Source organism: Drosophila pseudoobscura, chromosome 4 (genome assembly GCF_009870125.1).
Source record: "Drosophila pseudoobscura strain MV-25-SWS-2005 chromosome 4, UCI_Dpse_MV25, whole genome shotgun sequence".
NCBI lineage: Eukaryota > Metazoa > Arthropoda > Insecta > Diptera > Drosophilidae > Drosophila > Drosophila pseudoobscura.
Genome location: NC_046681.1, coordinates 17,680,419 through 17,700,376, shown reverse-complemented (window position 1 = coordinate 17,700,376; position 19,958 = coordinate 17,680,419). Strand labels below are relative to the sequence as shown.

Below are 19,958 nucleotides of genomic sequence, written 5' to 3'. Positions count from 1 at the left end.
TTATAGTGTTATTTGCTTATTATTAGGTTCTCACGTAACTGCAACTTTTTTTCATCGATTTGATTCCACTGTCTCATCTTTACTGAACAAAAACAGCTGTCTTGGTTTAGAAAATCTAAATTTGAACCCGATACTCAGTCAAAATGTGTGTTGTTATCTCGCTCCATCCCCTCTGCTCGAGAATGAATGGGAGAGAAGGAAAATGAGTAAGCGCGTTGATTGTTTCTTCTTTTTTTTCATTGTTCCTTCCGGCTATAACAATGAGCAAATTATTTGTTTTCGGCATACACTCAGCTTTACAATTATGGATGCTATAGATTTTCATTCTTTGTGGTAGTAGCGTGGCAAAAATTTTGAAAAAAAAAACCAGATTCAGTGTGATATCATAAGAAACTGGATTCCGAATTTGGTTTCTCTAGCTCTTATAGTCTCTGAGCACTAGGCGTCAAACATGACCAATAAACAGAACTTTATTGGGTTGGAAACGCTTTCTTCTAGCCGTTAAACACATCCACAATTACCACATATGTAACTAATATATCACTAGACTCTTCGGGTACCGGATATAATAAATAGAGAATGGATGATTCAGAATACAATAATACAGTAATTTCAAAAATTTGGTTATTGATAACCATATAATTATGCATAAGAGTAAGGAAATGCAGGGAAATAAGAACCTATAGCCTTAAGAACAGAGAAAGCATTTTGAGAAAAACCTCGAAGGGAGAGCGAGCAAGATGTATGCGTTCACTTCGCTTGTGCACCAATCCTAGTCTCACATGCTTAGTCAACTAAAGAAATATTTTCCAGTCGGTAATCAAACTGGTTTATAGATGCACTTATCAGGTTTTCAGAATTGAATAGCTCATTGCAACAAGATGTACTTAAGATTGTACTTATACAAAATCATTTTTTAATGTTTAAGTTTAAGCATTTCAGAAGATATTATTCATTTTTTGTATAATCTTTGAGCTCGGTGTGGAAGTGTTCTTTTGACAGCAAACTGTATAGTCTAAGACAATTCAAAATCAATCACAGGAGTACCATATTTATTATTTCTATGTATATGACAAAATTAGGTCCCTCTACCTGCATTTTCTCTGAGTCCATGCCTACTGAAACATATTAGTTTATGTACATCTGTTGATTATGTCGGGGAATGAAGAACACTTTTTTGAAGGAGCCGAAAAACTCCTTGAAATTTGGTTTGAAGAAACCTCCTGTAATAACGATGATTTGCGAAACATTTCTCGGTATGTGGTGATGTAGTTATTCTTCAGTCATTAAATGCATTTATTTCTATATATGTATATAAGTTGACATATGCAGGATAGAGTTCACAAGCCGAACATGTCGCAAATAAACGCTCTGTGTACGCTCCCAGGGTCTTCGGCTCTGGCGTACGGCTCGCGCTGCTTCACTATGAGCCAGGCGTCCAGCCCAGCAACCTCTTTGCATGTGCTAGTGTAACACAGTATGTTCTCACAAAAACATGTGATTGCATGCTTTTTTCATTTTCAGCGCTTATGTTTTGTTTGGTCTTTGCGTTATCTTTTGGTTTCATCGTATGTTCATGTATGGGTGCACACGCATTGTTCCAATCTGCGTGTAAAGGTCATTTTCGTTTTCTCGGCTCACATGTGCCTGTTACTTTAGCATTTTCAGAGTATTATGACTTTCTGAAGAAGCTTGTCCCACGATATCATTATATTTTATATATGCTTTATTTGTTAATATACCTTTGATATAGAATAAAAAAATATAATGGGCTGGTATACGTATGTAATTATACATGATATACATATGTAACGCATGACTAGATAATTGTCCTTTAGGGTATTGTCAGACTTTCAAAGGCAGAACCTGCAATTACGGATGAGGATCTAATGGTGCAGAGAAGACAAACTACAAATGATTTAAAATTTGATTTGCTCGTATAAGCCTACAATCTGTATAGACACATTTTATACCTATATTTATACATACATATGTATGTATATGTCATTAATGTCTATAATATATATTTTGGTCTGTATAATTTTCTACAATAATAATTTACAATATGTACAATATACATATGATGTGTGTACCTAGAGAAAGTAAATATTTATGTTTATGCGACTATATATTACATAAATACAAATATATAAAAAAAATTTAAATTACTTTTGAAAATATATTAATAGCTCCTTTTTTCACAAAATGCAAGATTTCTACGTTTACAAAACGGAATCATTTTCCTCGCCGAAATGCAAAGTAAACGGCAGGAAAATTGAGCTTGTACCTTCATTCAAAAGGTTCCTTTTCAACCTAACCTCACATTTGGCTCTGAAATAATTGGTCACGCAGAACACTTTTCGTTTTTGAAAAGTCCGCATTTTTGCGCATAACAGCACAAATGTGCGCATTAAAAATCAGATTGTGCTCGAAATATATGTATGTGCTAAATTGTGCGCGTAACAGAGCAGCTGGGTATTTTTCAATATGCATGCTGTTACTCACAGTCCGTCATATTAAGTTCACAGATGTTGCATCTTAAAAGGTTGGATCTTAAATTTCGCAATTTCTGCCGACGTTTTTTTTTTAAACAAGCAAATCACTCTGTATATTAGAGAAGCAACCAGGCAGTCAATCAGGTTTTGTTTGCCAGAAACGATGAGAAAATAAAAAATCGATGACAAAAATGATTGAAAATGGTAGACCCTAAAAATGAAATGTTCAGAGAACGGGGCTGGGTGACTCCTGGCACGCGTTGGGTAACACTTTAGTCCCGCCCGGTGTGAAATAAGTTTGGGGCTGGTGGGACACTGTCATTAATTAAAAATGGGTACACATATTTTAGTTATTTGGACTCTAAAATTAGCTAACAAAGTAAGATTAGACCTGAAATAGAAACACCGTATTTTTATATCTAGTGTAATTAATAGACTAGTATTCATTCCACTCGCCTTTATTTTCTAATAAAGAATATAAAATCGAATTATATGTACGCTTATAATTTCAGATCTGATTGGGAAGATGTCCTGAGCCAAGTCAATTGTGAAATAATAAGTTTTTCAAAAAACGATTTGATTGACGCTTTCGTGTTAAGGTAATTTTTTTACATGTTACTCATGGAATATAAAATTGTATTTGTGTAAGCATCATATTTAGGAAATAAGTGATTTTAACCACATATAGCATATACACCCGTTACTTTAAAAAAAAAAACTTTAAAAAAATTATTACAAAAATTAACGTTACCATTTTTTTATTTTTTATTTAAAAATGTAGAAAATGTTGTATAAGTTGCTCTAACAGTGATATTATTTAACAATCAAAAATACAAAATACAATCCTAATTAGAAAAAAAGCCAGAGACTGTGGAATAAATCTATGGATCTAAAAAGAGACTGTTTTGAGAGGTACAGCTATGCTCTGGTTTTCTACATTTTTTGATATTACCATCTATCGTCTATAATCTATTTATTCTATATATATGTGAAACAAGGATGTGTGTGTTTGAACCTAACTCTAGAACTGATAGAGCGATTTTCAAAGTTTTTGATTTTTTCTATAAGACTCCGTCACAAATAGCAGAATAAATATTGAAAACATTGGAAAATTCATGAAAAAAGTTGGAAATCCAAAAATGATTTTTTCTGTGGAAAGTGTTACTTAGAAAGCAGACCAAGCCGGACAATTAGAAAAATCCAAATGAGTGAATGACGCATTTAATGGAAAATTGGAAACAAATGTTTAAGCGAACGAGGTAAATAATAAGGTAATTAATACTCACACATAACAATTAAAAAAAAAAAACAAAAATTTGTAGCACTTTCCACACAATTTGGCGACTTTTTGAACCAGCAGCTGATTTTTTAACCATTGCTTCTGTTTTTCCGTGGACCATCGTTTTACTACGGGAAATGCTTCGTTTGAAGATTTCTCTCTGATGTTTGAGGTCCTCCAATGAGAGAGACATGATTCTAGGTGATTTTGTGGGTAAAGGCAGTGCTGCAAATAAATTGGGGTTTCATTAGAATGATTTTTTTTTTAAATATATTAACATATAAGAAAATAAATTGCGAAATATATAAATATAAACTTGAAACATCAGCAAATATGCTTTTTTTTTCACCTCTCATACAAATTTTATTTTCATTTGAGAGAACTACAGCACGCACTTTTGACATTTTTCAGTCAATCCGCCATTTTTGCGATTTGCGATTACCAGAGCATGGCTGATATCTTCCATAATTTCCTTCCATTTTTCTCCTTTTCTATTTGATGTCGCTCATTTCTAAGACTACAATCGTGGTATATAAGCTGACATAGCAACGAGAGATAAATGGTTGTTGGTATGTTGCGTGGGCAGGATCATGCTACCAGCCTAACAGCCCAGCCTGCTTTTGCTGTCGGACTTCGGCACGCCGAAGATAGGTTCTCTACTGAATTTCAAAATAAATTTTTGCGTATTTAATTAATTTCAGCGAAAGCAGTATGTTTGTATCAAAACGAAGATGGATACTGAAAACTTGTGGAACAACAACTCCACTTAAATGCTTAAGTCAATTGATAAAGCTTGCCAGTTTAAACGGGTACAAAATAATTACGGACCTTTTCTATTCAAGAAAAAACTTTATTCGACCAGAGGCTCAGGTTAGAAACTTTTTTATTATGTGATAGAATTTAAAAGTTAAAATATTTATCCTTCAGGTTACTCCACATAAAGGATTTACGGAGGAAGTTTCTTACCTTGACACACTTTTTCCAAATGGAAGATCATATTGTTTGGGTTCTATGAACTTGGAATGTTGGTATCTTTATACCTTTAGTCGTTCTGACATGAAATTATCACCAGGACACATGATAAATGAAGGCGTCGAGTCTGATCCAGATCAAACGATTGAAATTCTTATGCAGAATCTTGACCAAAACGCTATGTCGGTCTTTAATAAAAAAAATATTCTAAGCGCATCTGATGCGACCTCGGTATAAAGGCTTTGAACCATTTTTCATAAACAATTTAATTTTTCAGTTTTTTATTTTAGATGTCTGGAATTGATAAGATTTTGCCAAATATGCATATTGATGATTTTCTGTTTGATCCGTGCGGTTATTCTATGAATGGAATAAATGAAAAGGTAAAACAATATTGAAATAATAAATAACTATTAAGCGATGGGGTCGGAAACGCTTTCTTCCCTTTTTACATATATCCACTTTTACCAAAAATCTAATATAGCCCTTTACTCGTCAAGTACCGGGTATAATTAGCGAAACTTTGAGCGAAAGCTGTAACCGTTACTATAAGTTGGCTTAACAGAGATAAACATTAAACAAACATATTTTTGAAAACTGTAATTCTGTAACACTATTCTCATTGTTGCGCGTGACCAAATCAATTCGAAAAAGTATGTTTCTTTGTTATTTTTGCATTTTAAAGTATTAATTTCCTTGAACGATAACATGACGATTTATATTAATTATTGTTTTCCAACAGGGAGAATATATGACGATTCACATTACACCAGAAAATTTATTTTCTTATGTTAGTTTTGAAACTAACGTGGCAATGACTAACTACAGGAACCTTATAAATCAAGTTATCAATACATTTAAACCGGGAAAATTTATCGTTACAATTTTTGCGAACAAGGTATGTATATTTGGTAAACACAGTAAATATCTACGACAATGTTCGTCTGTTTTTAGATATTTTTTTAATGAATAAAAAAAATATATATCTATTTTTTTTCACATAACTGGTGTGCGCTTCAGAATCATTAGCTTTTCATTTCATCCTCCTTGCAAGGAAGCTCGATTGATCTTTGCGTGAAATTGTATGACCCATCAATGGAACTATCAATTTCAGGGGAAATTAATTCTCGGGCCAGGAAGCCTTTTTTATTTATAAACAAACAAAAATTAAATAGTTTTTTCTTCAATTACAGTGTTCTTTGGCTTATGAGACAATGAAGGAGTTGGAAGTTGAATATTCTAAAGAGTCGCATTGGAAACGAACGGACATGCAATGCTGTAATTTTCCTTCATACAATCTGCTCTTTGCTCAATATTCTTATAATGGAAAAAATAATTGTAGTATATGAAATAATGCTCAATGAATACAACATATGTACATACACATATAATAATTTGTTGACGATTTTAAATGGGGGTGGTTAATAATGCTAAACGAAAATTATCATTCACCAACAAGAATATAAATTCTTGATCATCCGGAGCTGAGGGGCATATTCGTAACCGGGACATCGCCAAGGACCTTAACGTACTTGTTGGTGATGCTATCAACAATCAAGCGAAGAGCCATATTTGTAAGCTCAGAAGTCCTAATGTAATGACGAGGCGTCTTGCGAGAACCAGATACCGGCATAGGCTGGCCAGAATAAACCCAGTCGACTTCCCAAAAGGATGATCTAAGAGGACCTCTACCCTAGAAACCCTGAAAGCTCTAACAGTAACAGCAAAACAACACACTTTTATCTGTGATAATATTTTATAATCAAATACAAAGTATAATAATAAATTTAAAAAAAATTGAATAGCATGTCTTTGTCTGTCTGTTTAGTATCCAGACTCCTGTTTTAGTATCAGACTGTTACGAGGGTAATTAAAAATGTGAACACGCCCCTTTTTCACAATACAGAGGACGTTGGCATCCACAATTTTGAAGATATGAGAAAAAATAAGAACACAGAATCGTAGAGAATGACCATATCTATTATATTCAGAAGGAAGAATATGCTACGATAGCATAGCCACTTGCTTACTCATTCTCCCTCTGACACATACTCTGCGAAATATAAACAGATTTACAAAGAAATATGTATATCTGTTTGTCTGTTTTCTGTCCGTTCGTTTTGTTTGACCCCTAGTTCTCTACCAAAATATTGAGAGAGAAAGAGAGCATGCGGGATTCTTGGGTTCTGATACCAGTTTCGGCGTTTACGAATAAACTACGTTGTATAGATTATATACATCAAAATATTACATATATGTGGTCTGCCGGGGTATAGAGCCGTGACCATTGCCGCGGTTCACAACGTCCCGCTCGATCATTTGACTTGACTTACAAAAAACACCACCGCTGCCACACGTATAAGAAGAAGAATGGCCTACAGTTTGATTCCGTTTGAATGCTCTTATCGGTCACTGACTTTCAAACAGGGACCATAATCATTAAAGGTTTTATTAAAAAACTACATATATTATAATGATTAATTTTAAATTGTAATAATTTACTCATAATCTGATTAATTTTGAATTATACTTTACAACTCAACCAATGATCTTTATTTTGGAGGAAAATTTATTCCTTAAAATTAATAAGAGAGTCAATATGAGTCAGAGAATAAGAGTCAAAACTCCATATAGTCGTCGTCAGTAAGCCAAGACAAATAATAATAACCCATTTTTGAATTTAAAAAAATTCTATACACAAATTTGAAATTTGGAAATACACTTGTAACAGTGATTGATCTAGCTAATATGCTCTTTGAAAACTCTTCGAACAACGTTCCCGTTGTTTAGTTTAAATCATTTATTTAGATTGACCGCGAACCATGCATATGAACTTTTATCTTCGGAGTCATGGCAGAAGCTAATACTGTCCGATGCTTAAAAGAGACAAAAAATCTTTAATTTTCCTTCATAATATTGAATAATTAATGATGTTTTAATATGTTTGATATGTTTTAATAATTTTATTTGCGTAACTTTACTTTATACACACTTTTCAGTACAAGCTCTTAGATGTGATGGCGGCAGGAAAAACAAAGCAAATCCCCATCAAATTGCTGCTCTAAAAATAAACCTGTGTTTGATGCTGTTGTATAAAAACAATGAATATGTACACAATCTTCAAGATTCCATCTGAGAGCTGCATTACAAACAGCTTGTGCTTGCTCTTTACCTGTCGAATTTGGCTGTTGCGGCACAGCAATGAGTTGTTCAGTGTTTTTAAAAGCGATTACAATTGAAAGATGTTCCTCCTTACAGCATGGACTATTAGAGCTGATAAAAGTTTTCTATTCCAACGAAGACTGATAATTTCTGGCATATTATTATTGAAATTGAAAAATGAAGTCAAATAAGGATTACAAATCAGATTTGACGAGAGTATAATAAAGAGTTCCAGAAACCTAAAAGTAAAATGTATGTAAATTCAAAAGTTTTAACACGAATCGTAATTAAAAACAAAATTTTTCCAATTATTAGGATATACATTAGGGAAAAATAGAGAGTAAGCGAGAGTAATTTTAGTCTCGAAAAATAAGGGAAACTCTAATTTAGATACATCAATAATGGGCCATAAAAGGCCTTTTATAATTGGGGTTATCTTTTTATTTAGGAAATAACTGCACTTAATGCTAAAAGTTCGCTGTTGCGCTTGCTCTAAGCACGTGCCGATACCACCCTCAAAACTCTGCAGCACCCAAACACTTGATTCGAGCAAACAGCATCGCCAGCTGCCTGAGCTCCACAAACGCACCCCTTCTCTCTGAAACTCTGAAACATCAACTGTTACTTTACATCGAAATCAGCTGCAGCCCAAGCGGCCACTTTATTTTATCCAAACTGAGGGTGCACAGAATACTTGAATATAAATCAAAAACCACTTTATTCCAGTCAGACTGCACAAGTATTCATGCAAGACCACTCAAAACGAGAGCGAGAATGTCATACACAGTACTCCTAGAGTAAAAGGGTATGTTGTATGCTTGAAGATGTATGCAACAGTCAGAAGGAACCATCAATAGCAGAGTGAATAAATCCATAACTATCTGTATGAATACCTGCAGGTAGAGAGACCAATTTTTGTGTGAAGACTTTTTAAATAGAATAGAAACATAATTTTGTGTAAAGACTTTTTACAATATTAGCTAGATCAAGTTGATTTCCTTTCGACTACGTTATTTTCGAAAATATTAAAGTAAACTTACTAATAAAATTAATATTTGAAAATGTGAAAGTATTTGTAAAATCCAAAATCACTTAAACGAAATGAAACTTTTCGCCCTTTTATTTTATTCAGATTATACATTAAACTTGATTAGCATTTCCTTTTTGTATTTATACTTATTGTTTGATTTTATGGAGGCTATGTACGTTAAAAGCATTTGCGACTTTATTCCAAATTATTGTGTTTCTATTATAATCTTTTTAATTTATCGAGACATTCATGAAGCTTTTTGGCTTATACATACTTATGAATAAAGCGAAAACTTTTTATATAATATTTTGTTTTTGAAAAGTATAGTTTCATTTTTTCTTCTTTCAGTCTGAGTTGTTATTTGAGACATCGAGGAATTTTTTAGGTATTTTCATATTTTATGAGTGCAAAAACTAAAAATCCTACTATCGGGTATCTTATCGTCGGTAGAGTTTATCGCGTTCTTGCTTATGAACACATACATACAAATAGATACACATACATGCGTGAAAATTATGTATGTTTTGTGTATATTTAAATTTACATACTTCACTTGTAGAACTTGCGATTGGTCTTATGGGATAATAGAGTATAACAGCGCCTGCCATTGGTTGATTTTGGGGGTGGATATATACACATACGCTTGTTCAAGCTCTAGCTTCGACCAATTCGCATGCAAAGAAAACATTTTGTGCTCCTCTCAGTTGCATATTAACCAGCAGACAAGTTTTCTGTTTAGTTTCAACCGCAACAAAAAAAAACCCCAATAAACGCTAAAGTAAAATACATCTCAATCGAGCTGAAAGCAATTTTTTCAAAAAAATGTCAAAATATTCCAACTGTGTCGGTCAAAAATCAATTTACTACAGCACAGTATACAACGGACCTGCTGTTTTGGATATAAAATGTAAATTATAAGAAAATGTTTAATGTGACCTAAAACAGCAAAATGCTCTTTTAAATATTTTCCCCAATCGGTTTTACCAGTACGAAAATCTAAAAAGTAGAATAATGCGTGTCTATGGAAATACTTCTTGTTGAATAATTCGAACTTGGTTGTGAAACCTTTCACCAAATAATTCTACGCTCACGCAATTATCCTATTTCCATCTGTTTTTTTTAATCTGTTTATGGCTGACCGTTTGCTGGACCAGCGGTTGGCAAACAGTGTTTTGCGTATGTGGGAGTGCGTGTGCTCGATATATATAGGCTTTGAAAGGAGATAGATAGGATCTTTCTTTTCGCTCTATCTCTCTGTCTCTAACACAATACACGACAACAAGGCAGTATATATAAAATCGAACGATTTAACAACAATATTTTAAATGTAATTACACGTTAGCGACGAAATTTCAGCTTTTTCCAAAAAAGACAAATTTATTTGTGGGCTAATGCGGTGGATTTCCAAAAAAGACAAATTTATTTGTGGGCTAATGCGGGAGGATTTCGAAAGGACAGCCAACTCAGACCGCGATCTCTTTCAATTTTTCTTGCACTTGTCATGAGAGATGGAAAAAACATAGAGAGAAAAATTGGGAAAATTGACCATAGTTTAGTTCAAATGTTAATTCGACAGTGCTATCAGCTTAAGAGACTAGGCAATGAGTGTCACAAACACCAAGACCAGCCGAATTGTACTTTCAAAGTATAGTTCTTCTGGTTCTCAGCCGCTCTACTCCGGTTTTTACTTTCTTTGCTTTATAAACCATAACGGTCCGTTTGTCGCAAATTTTGTTCATCTATGTTTGGTTTTTCTCATGGTCCTGTTAAGAGCTCATGTTTTACTCGCACAAAAACCTCTGTTATTTATCAGATATTATCTTGTTATGTATCTATAACCAAATCGGTGTGCGACAGCAACACGAAAACGTAAAGTGTTGTTGCCTGACCAATTATTTCAGAGAAAAATTTGATGTTGGGTAAAATAAGTTATTATTATTAAGTTGTTTTGCGAAACCGTTTGAAAACCGTAGCCTGCCTGTACACCATGTATTTCTCTCTTTGTAATATGCTGAACCGATTTTAAATCTATAGGCCTAAATGTACTTGCTTGTGAAATGTTTTTCGAAAGATCGTTGAATAGGCACCTACAGGCTATAGTGATCCGATCTGGATGGTTTTGGCATGTGCACATACTGTCCAAGAAAAACAAAAGTAAGGGCAGTGTAACGAATTGGCGAAGTAGGCGGAGATCTTAAACGTTAAACTAATGCTTTGCAAAACGGATTGACTGAGATGGAGAGGGAATCCGTATATGAAAGGCACATACGAAGCAAAATGACGGCAACAAAAACCAAATATTTAGTAATTCCGTGCCGGCAAAACAGAAAATATTGAAAATCACAAGTATTGCAAAATGGACATGCAACTACAATTTGTAACACCGAAGCGTGGAAGGGCCCGCTACTAGTTATTTGTATTTTGAGTTAATTTTTATTTAATTAGCTAGCATTTCGAAAAGCAATTCGACTTTAGCCAATAATATAAAAAGCTATCTGGTTTCGCCACGTAGAAACTCTTCTAAGAACTCGTAATCCTCCAATTTTAAACCTGCTATCTATATTATAGCTTTAAACCATAGCTGCAATTCACCTTTCAAACCGCTTGTTGGCCCTCTCAGCCAAATCTTTTGTTAACTGCTCAACCTTTAAATCTCCGAATTGAACCATTCTTAAATCCCACTGCTAACGCCAGCTGTTATGTTTTTGCTACACTTATTCCTGGACTTTAAATTTTGAATGTGAGAATGGATTTCAGGATCACTTCACTTTTCTTGATGCGCAACACATACCATTTGATTGATGTTTGAATTTGAATGCATGAAAATGTGGACATTCTTTATCTATAGCACCAATCAGCACTTGCGGATGAGCGGATTATTTTATATCTGGAGCGTGCACGAATGCGAGACGAAGAAGTGAAGTGGATTCGATCGCCTCCTCGCATGTTTGTTGCTTTAATCCTTTGCCGGTGGAGCTGGGTGGCTTGCATCGCCCTAGCATTGCTCACTGTATGACACAAAAAATTGACCAAAGTGCGTTCTTAGTGATGAAAATCGGTATGCCATCCACAGTACACCACGACACCAAGTAGGGCATGGCATCTTTTTCATGACTTCCTTAACAACTTTGACCCACGGTTTATTGCTGGAGTCGATCTCAAAGCTAAACAAACATAAAGGGTTCTCGGAATATCAACTTCAAAGGAAAATGTCTTACCGGTAGAGGACTCGATCCTACTTACTGACCCACTTGCTGCCCTAAAATTCCTCATATACTGAATAGTGCTGTCTCTAAGTGGATAGATAGGCACAAGATCGTCACCAGCAACGTGCTCGAGTTGTGTTCCGACCACTGTGTTGTTAAGCTCCTGGTAAATATGCTAGCCAGCACCAACTCGGCAAAAAGGAGATTGTTGAGACGCAACACCAACATCGAGCGGTACCAGATTTGACGGCAGAACAATTTGAACCCGATGGTTAAGATTGCAAATGGTTATGAAGTGGATGACGTTGTTTAGCATCTTAACATACCAATCCACTGTGCACTGTCGCAACACAACACGTGACGGCTAGCCAAAGGAATCAAAAAGCCTGTCAAAAGGAAGAACCCTCTAAAGACGACCAAAGGATCCTGGTAACGTTCCGTTCTGTGAGCGAAAGGGTAGCAGACCAGCAGAACAACAGGAGGCTAACGAGACAGCCGAGTTGCTGGAAGTAAATTAAGCAAGGCTTCCACAGGGTTTGGCACACCGGTCTGGTTTACAAGTTAAAGACTACGTTACCCGCACTACAGAGTGCTAAATCCTACACTTCTATGCTAAATCCTACACTAAATCCTACATAGAAGCAGAAACTTCTATGTGAAGTGCGGAGGCGAAAGATCTAGCATAAGAGCTGACAACCCGGAGTTCCTTCCTATATACCCCCTACACTGCTGACATATCAGTCATATCGGATGCTTGACTATTGGCTGCCAAATATGATAACTCGTCTCAGACTGCCAGTAACATCCTCCAAATGTAGCTTGACACCATAAACACCTGGCTAAAAAGGTGGAATATGATGGTCAGCTCCGAGAAGTCCACCCAACCGCCCAGGCCGTCCCCCAAGTCCAACTCCATGAAGCTATCATTCCTAGCAGCGACACAGCCAAACAATTAGGACTGGTGCTTGACAGAAGTCGGAAAAAGATCTACTCTGCGGCTGCGCATCAAGATACTTATCTCTAAGACCATATTGAAACCCTTGTGGACCTATGGGATTTCAAAAATTTCAAAAAAGACGGTTTATAACGATCTTCAACGCACATGTGTTCCATTCCAACAATGTAATCCACGAAGAACGCGGAGTCCCTTGGGTTCATCAAGAGATTTCCAGGCTAACCAAAGCCTATATGGAGCGCCTAGACAGACAAAAACCCCTTTTACCATCAACCTAACATCGGCCGCCTACGCTGGAGCTACAACATCGCTATGGCTGAATCCCTCAACTGCACTTCCCCATAAGCCCCCTCTTTAACCGTCCTTCACCCTTTAGCTATGCAGAAAATACAATGTAAATGTTAATGTTATCTAAATATTACAAATATAAATATCAATTTTACAAAATACCATCTATTTCTTTAATGTCGTCCTGAAATTGACTTGCCCTGTCAACGTTTCGTGTCAGCGTTTCGAGTCTGCACTCGAGCTCTGTCAATATCAGCGAAATATCCCCATCTTCAAATCGGTCCGCTTAAAATAGGCAACAGCATTTTGATGCTTCGAGCCAACCAATTTTTTATACCCGATGCTCAAAATGAGTTTAGGGGTATATCAGATTTAAGCGGAAAGTGAATGTGTGGAACGACAAGAAGGAATCGTTTCCCACCCCATAAAGTGTATATATCCTAGATCAGCATCAATAGCCGAGTCGATGAGCGCTAGATCCTAGAAACTATAAGAGGTAGAGCAAGATACTATGGAAGATACTAGAAAACTAAAAAGAAGGAAGTAGAGTACAGCCATGACCATCAATTTGGACATGACTTAATTTCCTTATTAAAAATGTTTAATGTTTTTTTAGTATTTCATTTTATAGATAAAAAAATTTATAAATTATATATATAAATATGTTTTCAGGCTCTAAAAACAATGTTCAGGAGCAACGATATATCCCATTAAATCCCTATGGTCTAATGGCAACTCCAAATGTTCGGACCATAAAAAAACGAAATACAGCGAATAAAAAAGAGCGAAGACGAACACAAAGTATAAACAATGCTTTTTCATACCTTCGTGAAAAAATTCCAAATGTTCCATCAGATACGAAATTATCAAAGGTAAATACAAAAAATCAGCAAGTACTAAAAATTGTTGTATATATGTTTTTTGTTATTTTTATTATTCGAAGGGTTTGGGCGGAGATTAAACATCAAAACATCTATTTTCAAAACTTCGTTTTCGTATTATTTTTTCTGCATGAAAATCTCAATTCTCCATGTCAGTCTGACTATGTCTCTTTTTCTTTAAAATCAGCCAGAATGAAGAAATTATGCTTTTTAGAACCATCGGGTATCAAAACCTTCGATGGTTTTGCTACCCAAAACCTTCGATGGTTTTGCTACCCTATTTTTGTATCTTGTTTTTATTTTTATTATTATTCCATTTACTGCTATCAACTGAAAACAATTTTGAATATTCAGGTATTCGCACAAGTTATTAGAAATCGCAGAAAATTACGAACAGAATAAAACCACTTGACTAAGCAACTAAGCACGAATTGCAATTTGTATGCTCCGGATTTCGCAAATCGTAAAATTCCTACGATTTAAAACAGGTTTCCAATGAGCTCGCTATTAAGAAAAGAAGTTGTACTTTTTTCATATAATGCGATAGACAAAATGAAAGCCATTTAAAATCGATACAAGTTGTGGAGCACACAAAATTTCAGTTCGTACGATCATTTGTAAAATCTAGTGGAAAACGTCGGTGACCCCATACAGTATATATATTCTTAGAATTTTGAAGATACGAGAAAAACGAAGAGCTATAGAGAATGACCATATCAGATCTATCAGACGAATTTGGATCAGATCGGAATATTATTATATCCATAATGAAAATATCAATTTGCAGAGGCTACGCAACACCCTGCCATCCGCTTACTCTATCTCTCCCTCACACACTTCCTCGTTCAGTGTGAAGTGGCGAAATGGACCACGATATAATGGCTGGAGAGCCAGATTTAGCAGAGTAAGAACCATTAGCAAAAATATTGTAAGTTATAAAATATTCGAAAATTCGAATAAAACAGATCACACATACCCACCAAGTCAGCAAAATTGGTTTTGGAAATTTTGCTAATCCAGCTTAACTGGAAAGCCAACTGGACCCATATATATCTCTCGCTCTCACTGCATGCTTTTTCCATAAGACTGTGCATGTTTTTGCAGCTATTTAATTAGTGGTGAGTCTATACAGCTCTGCCGACCATTTCTTCCATCGACATGGCCATATCGATCACGATATTTTGCAGGTGATGGTTCTCCGCCATCACCTGTTTGCAATTTGCTCGAAGTCGTCGTGTCCTACCTGGCTAGTTCGTCGGCGGCATCATTCCCGTCGATATCCCTGTGTCAGGGGACCTATATAAAGAAGAGATCTAACTGCTCTGCGATCTCGTTGAGAGACCAACGACAGTCATTTAAAGTCGTTGAGTTTGACTGCGCGAGAAGACGCACACTAAGTGCTCGAATATCGGACGTTGGAAGGCATCCGCTGGGAACAGTCTACAATGATCTGCGCGCCTGGAGCAGTAACTGATGTTAAGCTCGTTACAGTAGACTCCTCCCACGCGACCATTCAGCTTTGAGTCATCAGTGTAAATATGAACCACATTTGCCGGTCCTGCTTCGCTCGTCTTCCAATTCTCCCAAAGTGAAAATGATACCTGGCAAGCCGTCGAAAGGTGATCACTAGGGTGATCATACAGTAATCTGTCCTCGCTGGTAAGTCTCGAGTGTCCAAGCGGGGATGTTTTCCACAGTCTGGATCGTTTAGGCTCACCGTTCGGGAATCAACCCCCAAGTCCGTCAGTGTACCTGTGATGGCGGTCGGGAGGATATTGTTAAAGATGCCTTTTTTGTCTAGGAATACTACCAGTCCTACTCGGTCCTACTGATCGACGTGATCGTGTGAAGCCGTCTCGGTGGATCATCTCTTCCGATAGGCATGGTGAAATTCTGAGATAAGTCGTGGCAGAATACTTGGTATGGGATGCAGACCTAAAAGCCATTCCATAATTTTCAGAATGAAGGATGAGAGACTTATGAGTCAGAAGACTTTGGGGCAGTGCACGAGGGCTTACCTGCCTTCGTTATGAGAACAACTTTGTTGTGAAGCCAGGTGTCGGACTGTCCGTGTGAGAAGACTACCTCGTAGATCGTTTTAAGACAGTTAATAAATTGTTGTCTAGAGTGGATCAGTTGGGCAGGGATGATGCCATCTGTTTCAGCTGTCTTGTGGGGCTTGAAGCTTTTTTTGTTCAAGTAATTTTCTCCTGACTTGGTAGGTTCAGGCTAGAACTTGAGGCAACAGAAGGCGGCTCAATGTAATTAGGTCTGTTTTCATCGCAGCCAGAGAAGTGTGCTGAGGAGAAAGTTTAGCGACTCGATTCTGGATATTGTCCAAGACTTTCTTCAGATAGCCCAGGGTGGATGTTGTCTTCGAGAGAACTCTACTATGGTACGAAGCTTCTGAATTTCTCTCAATTTCGCTGGAGAACTTACGCCATGAGGCGCGTTGGGCTTTCCTAAGTTCTTTGTTGTTAATTGACAGACTGGCCTTGGCGCAATTGTGGAGGAGGTCCGGGTTGGCTATGACCCGAGCTCTTTTTGCCTTCGAGCCTCATTGCAGGTTTGTCTTAATTTCTGAAATTTGGGAGTAGAAATAGGTGCAAGTATTTTTGCAAGAAAGCAGGTAGCAAGTACGTATGGCCTATAGTCTTGAGTCTTCACACTTCAGACCCTGTTTCCAAGAATCCAGGTCTCCTAAATGACTAGTCCTCGGCTCCACCTTTGGGTAGGTAGACCAGGAGAGCAGCACATACTGTCTAAAAATTGCGGAGGTTTATCTGCAGGAGTGTCAATGGTATTCCCGAGGTTCACCTCCACCATTGTTTTATCTGGACCGGTCCAACTTCTTACCGACACCGATAAGGTTGAGACCCTAGCTAGTTCTCTCCTATCGGGCACGTAGTCGTCCAGGTTGTCGTCCGACACCACAGACGCTACGGCCGACGCCGCAGATTCAACCTCCCCATTTAAGGTCTCCGGGGGCTCTAGGTCTATCTCAACTTCCGGTTGCCTGCCCTTTGCGTCGGACTTGTACGAACCTATGGTTACTTTTTGTAGCCATAGTCTACAATTCCGTCCAATCCAAATTTAAAGTACATAAAATAAAGTATGGAATTAAATATAGTGCACTTAAATAAACCATTATTTTTTAATATAATTTAAAATCAAACTTTATATCGAATGTACGACACTTATATAAAATACAATTAAATTATATTTTAACAGATTAAAACATTAAAATTGGCAATTTTGTACATAAACTACTTAGAGGATGTTCTGGATGGAAATCAGGAGGAAAAAGGCGTATTTCTGGCAGAGCTTAATCCGGCACATCGCACAATATGTAGCGATCAGAATAAGTGTCTGAAGAGTGATTTTCAAGTAAGACTAATTTATAACAATGATTATATCCAGTATTAAAAGAGTACAGGGGTCTCAAAATTGAATTTGAGTATCCCCATATATATACATATATATTCTGGATTTGCATCAACAGACAAGTTGATATCGCCATGTCTGTCTGTTCGTCTTAATGACTGCCTAGATATTATAGAATAGGGGAGCAATAGCAACCAAATTTTGTCTGCAGTACCCACTGAAACAAGTGAATCTTTTTTTTTCGATTTTGATACATTAATATAGATGCTTATCTTAAAGAAGCTATCTCCCTGGCATAAGATAAATTAAAATTCTCCACCTTGACAAACAGAGTAAAAAGCTGTTCAGTTCGCATAATGTAGCTAGAATGTCCATTTCCATAGCAGCAGCCAGGTTAAGGAACGCTTCTAGCGAGAAGATGACTGCAAAGAGTACCTCGCGTAAAAGACGGGAAGGACCGAGAACCGCAAGCCAAAAGCTATGTGCAATCTCTATAGTCGGTGTATAAATTTTGCATGACCTTATATAGGCGATAACACTAGTTAAAATTCAGGCAACGGAACTAACAAACGAACGGCACGTGATGGACAAATTTTATTGTTAAATACCTTTTGTTGTTTTCATTATTCTATGATGACAGTAAAAATATAAAATAAAAATGGTCTGTTGTCAAAAGGTTCTGCTGCAATATAACAATTATACAAAGGCAAATATTCACATTATTTACTACAGTTAAAAATCATATGTATTTGTCAAAATCATATGTATTTATTATAAAGAAAATAAACACAGAAATAAAAAAATTACTTTTTGTTTTATTTACAGAATGTTCGAGTACCCACTAATGGACGAACAGGTTGGCCACAGGATGTTTGGGCATCTGAACTTAATCCCGATCAAAACTAAACTTGACTATACTAAATTAAAGAAAAATAATAAAAAGCATATACATTTTTTATTGAAAACTCGGTGAAATATTCGCATAATAACCATTTCTCACAGAGCAAATCTAGCGGGAACGGTGGGAATTTTTGATCCACCATCCATAAAAAAACAGCTGAGATAAAATTGTGCCATTGAAACTTTGCAAGTTAATATGTATTAATAACCGATTGTATTAACTATGATTCAACAACAAAACATATTGTTGCTAAAACTGTTGTTGGCGTTGAACACAAAGCAAACAAACCTAAATGAATTTGACGAGGAATAGTTTTTTGAAATGATAAATTTATTTAACACAAAACTGAATAGAAGGGTTTTTGACGGTTGAAAATAATAGTTGTAATCCAAGTGAAATTGTAAGTATATATGTTCTGCTCCATGTTATGGATGCGGAAAGATCCCAGGAATCAGTTTAGCTTCTCAAAAAGATGACATCCATGGACCTTCATGGACTGGACCATTTCCATACATACATAGGAATTTTTGTGAGTCTACGAGCAAGCTCTGCATTTTGGCAAACCACTTCATCCTGCCGCCTGTTGTTATCTTCTTTGGCTTAATGTGTATTAATATTTTTGTGAAATAAAAATATCAAAAAAAAAAAACAATATATTTCGTAAACTTATTCATAATACTTTTTCTTATGAATCGCAGTGAATTACGATACTTCTCCGTAAATGTCAAATATTTGGGGATTTGCGTTTGATAACTATCGACTATTTATAGTTTTGAAACTTGCGGATTAGAAACATCCAGGGTGATAGCCTGTGGGAGCCTCGTAACTTACGAGAACAGGCATTTATTTCTTGCCAACGTTTTGCTAACCAAATCGAGCTGGGTCAGCTGTTAGCACGAAAACGATAATTGTTGTTGTCCTGACCAATTATTTTTTTTTTCCTTTTGCGATTAAGATTCGTTTTGTTATATAAAAAGACGTTTACTTTTAATTACGGCGAGGAAAATGTTTCCGTTTTGAAAATGGCACAAATATTGCGTTTTGTGAAAACGGAATCTCCAATTGTTGCGTATTATCGGAACATTTTTGTGAAAGTGAAAACCGGAGCGTACCTGAATAGGTTATATAATTAATATAATTATAATTATTATTATTATTATATAAAAAACAAGCGGGAACGTTGCGGTCTGCAACTCTATGTTTATACCCGATCCTCAGTCAGTATGGCTCCCCTCAGCCAGAGGGCGAACGCTGCACGACAAAGAGTGTGTCCAAGATAGGGCAAGAAACGTGCGTGACTACGCTATCGTAGCTACTACCATTTTACTTGTTCCTTCTGGCTATAATAATAATCTTATTTTCAAATTGTGGCGTGGCGAAATTTTGAAACAAATTTGAATCAGTA

At 36.2% G+C, this 19,958-nt stretch overlaps 2 protein-coding genes across 10 annotated transcripts; both read left to right on the top strand.

Annotated features, from left to right (window-relative positions):
- Positions 1-77: 77 nt before the first annotated feature.
- Positions 78-7,773, top strand: SamDC (S-adenosylmethionine decarboxylase). Of its 8 annotated transcripts, none has more exons than XM_033380274.1 (7): positions 78-206; positions 3,008-3,094; positions 4,476-4,644; positions 4,702-4,977; positions 5,037-5,129; positions 5,489-5,644; positions 5,940-6,120. In XM_033380274.1, the coding sequence occupies exons 1-7, from the start codon at positions 187-189 to the stop codon at positions 6,093-6,095; spliced, it is 957 nt and encodes a 318-aa protein (XP_033236165.1). In that variant the 5' UTR covers positions 78-186; the 3' UTR covers positions 6,096-6,120. The 8 variants fall into 8 exon arrangements, with proteins under 8 accessions (XP_033236165.1, XP_033236170.1, XP_033236169.1 ...); XM_033380273.1 differs by lacking the exon at positions 78-206 and adding an exon at positions 1,107-1,256; XM_015188904.2 differs by lacking the exons at positions 78-206; positions 5,940-6,120 and adding exons at positions 1,107-1,256; positions 5,767-5,893.
- A 1,831-nt stretch (positions 7,774-9,604) lies between these two features.
- Positions 9,605-18,597, top strand: Hand (heart- and neural crest derivatives-expressed protein). Of its 2 annotated transcripts, XM_001382177.4 has the most exons (4): positions 9,612-9,845; positions 14,060-14,259; positions 17,500-17,655; positions 18,478-18,597. In XM_001382177.4, the coding sequence occupies exons 1-4, from the start codon at positions 9,761-9,763 to the stop codon at positions 18,556-18,558; spliced, it is 522 nt and encodes a 173-aa protein (XP_001382214.2). In that variant the 5' UTR covers positions 9,612-9,760; the 3' UTR covers positions 18,559-18,597. The 2 variants fall into 2 exon arrangements, with proteins under 2 accessions (XP_033236172.1, XP_001382214.2); XM_033380281.1 differs by lacking the exon at positions 17,500-17,655 and having other exon boundaries at positions 9,605-9,845.
- Positions 18,598-19,958: the final 1,361 nt, after the last annotated feature.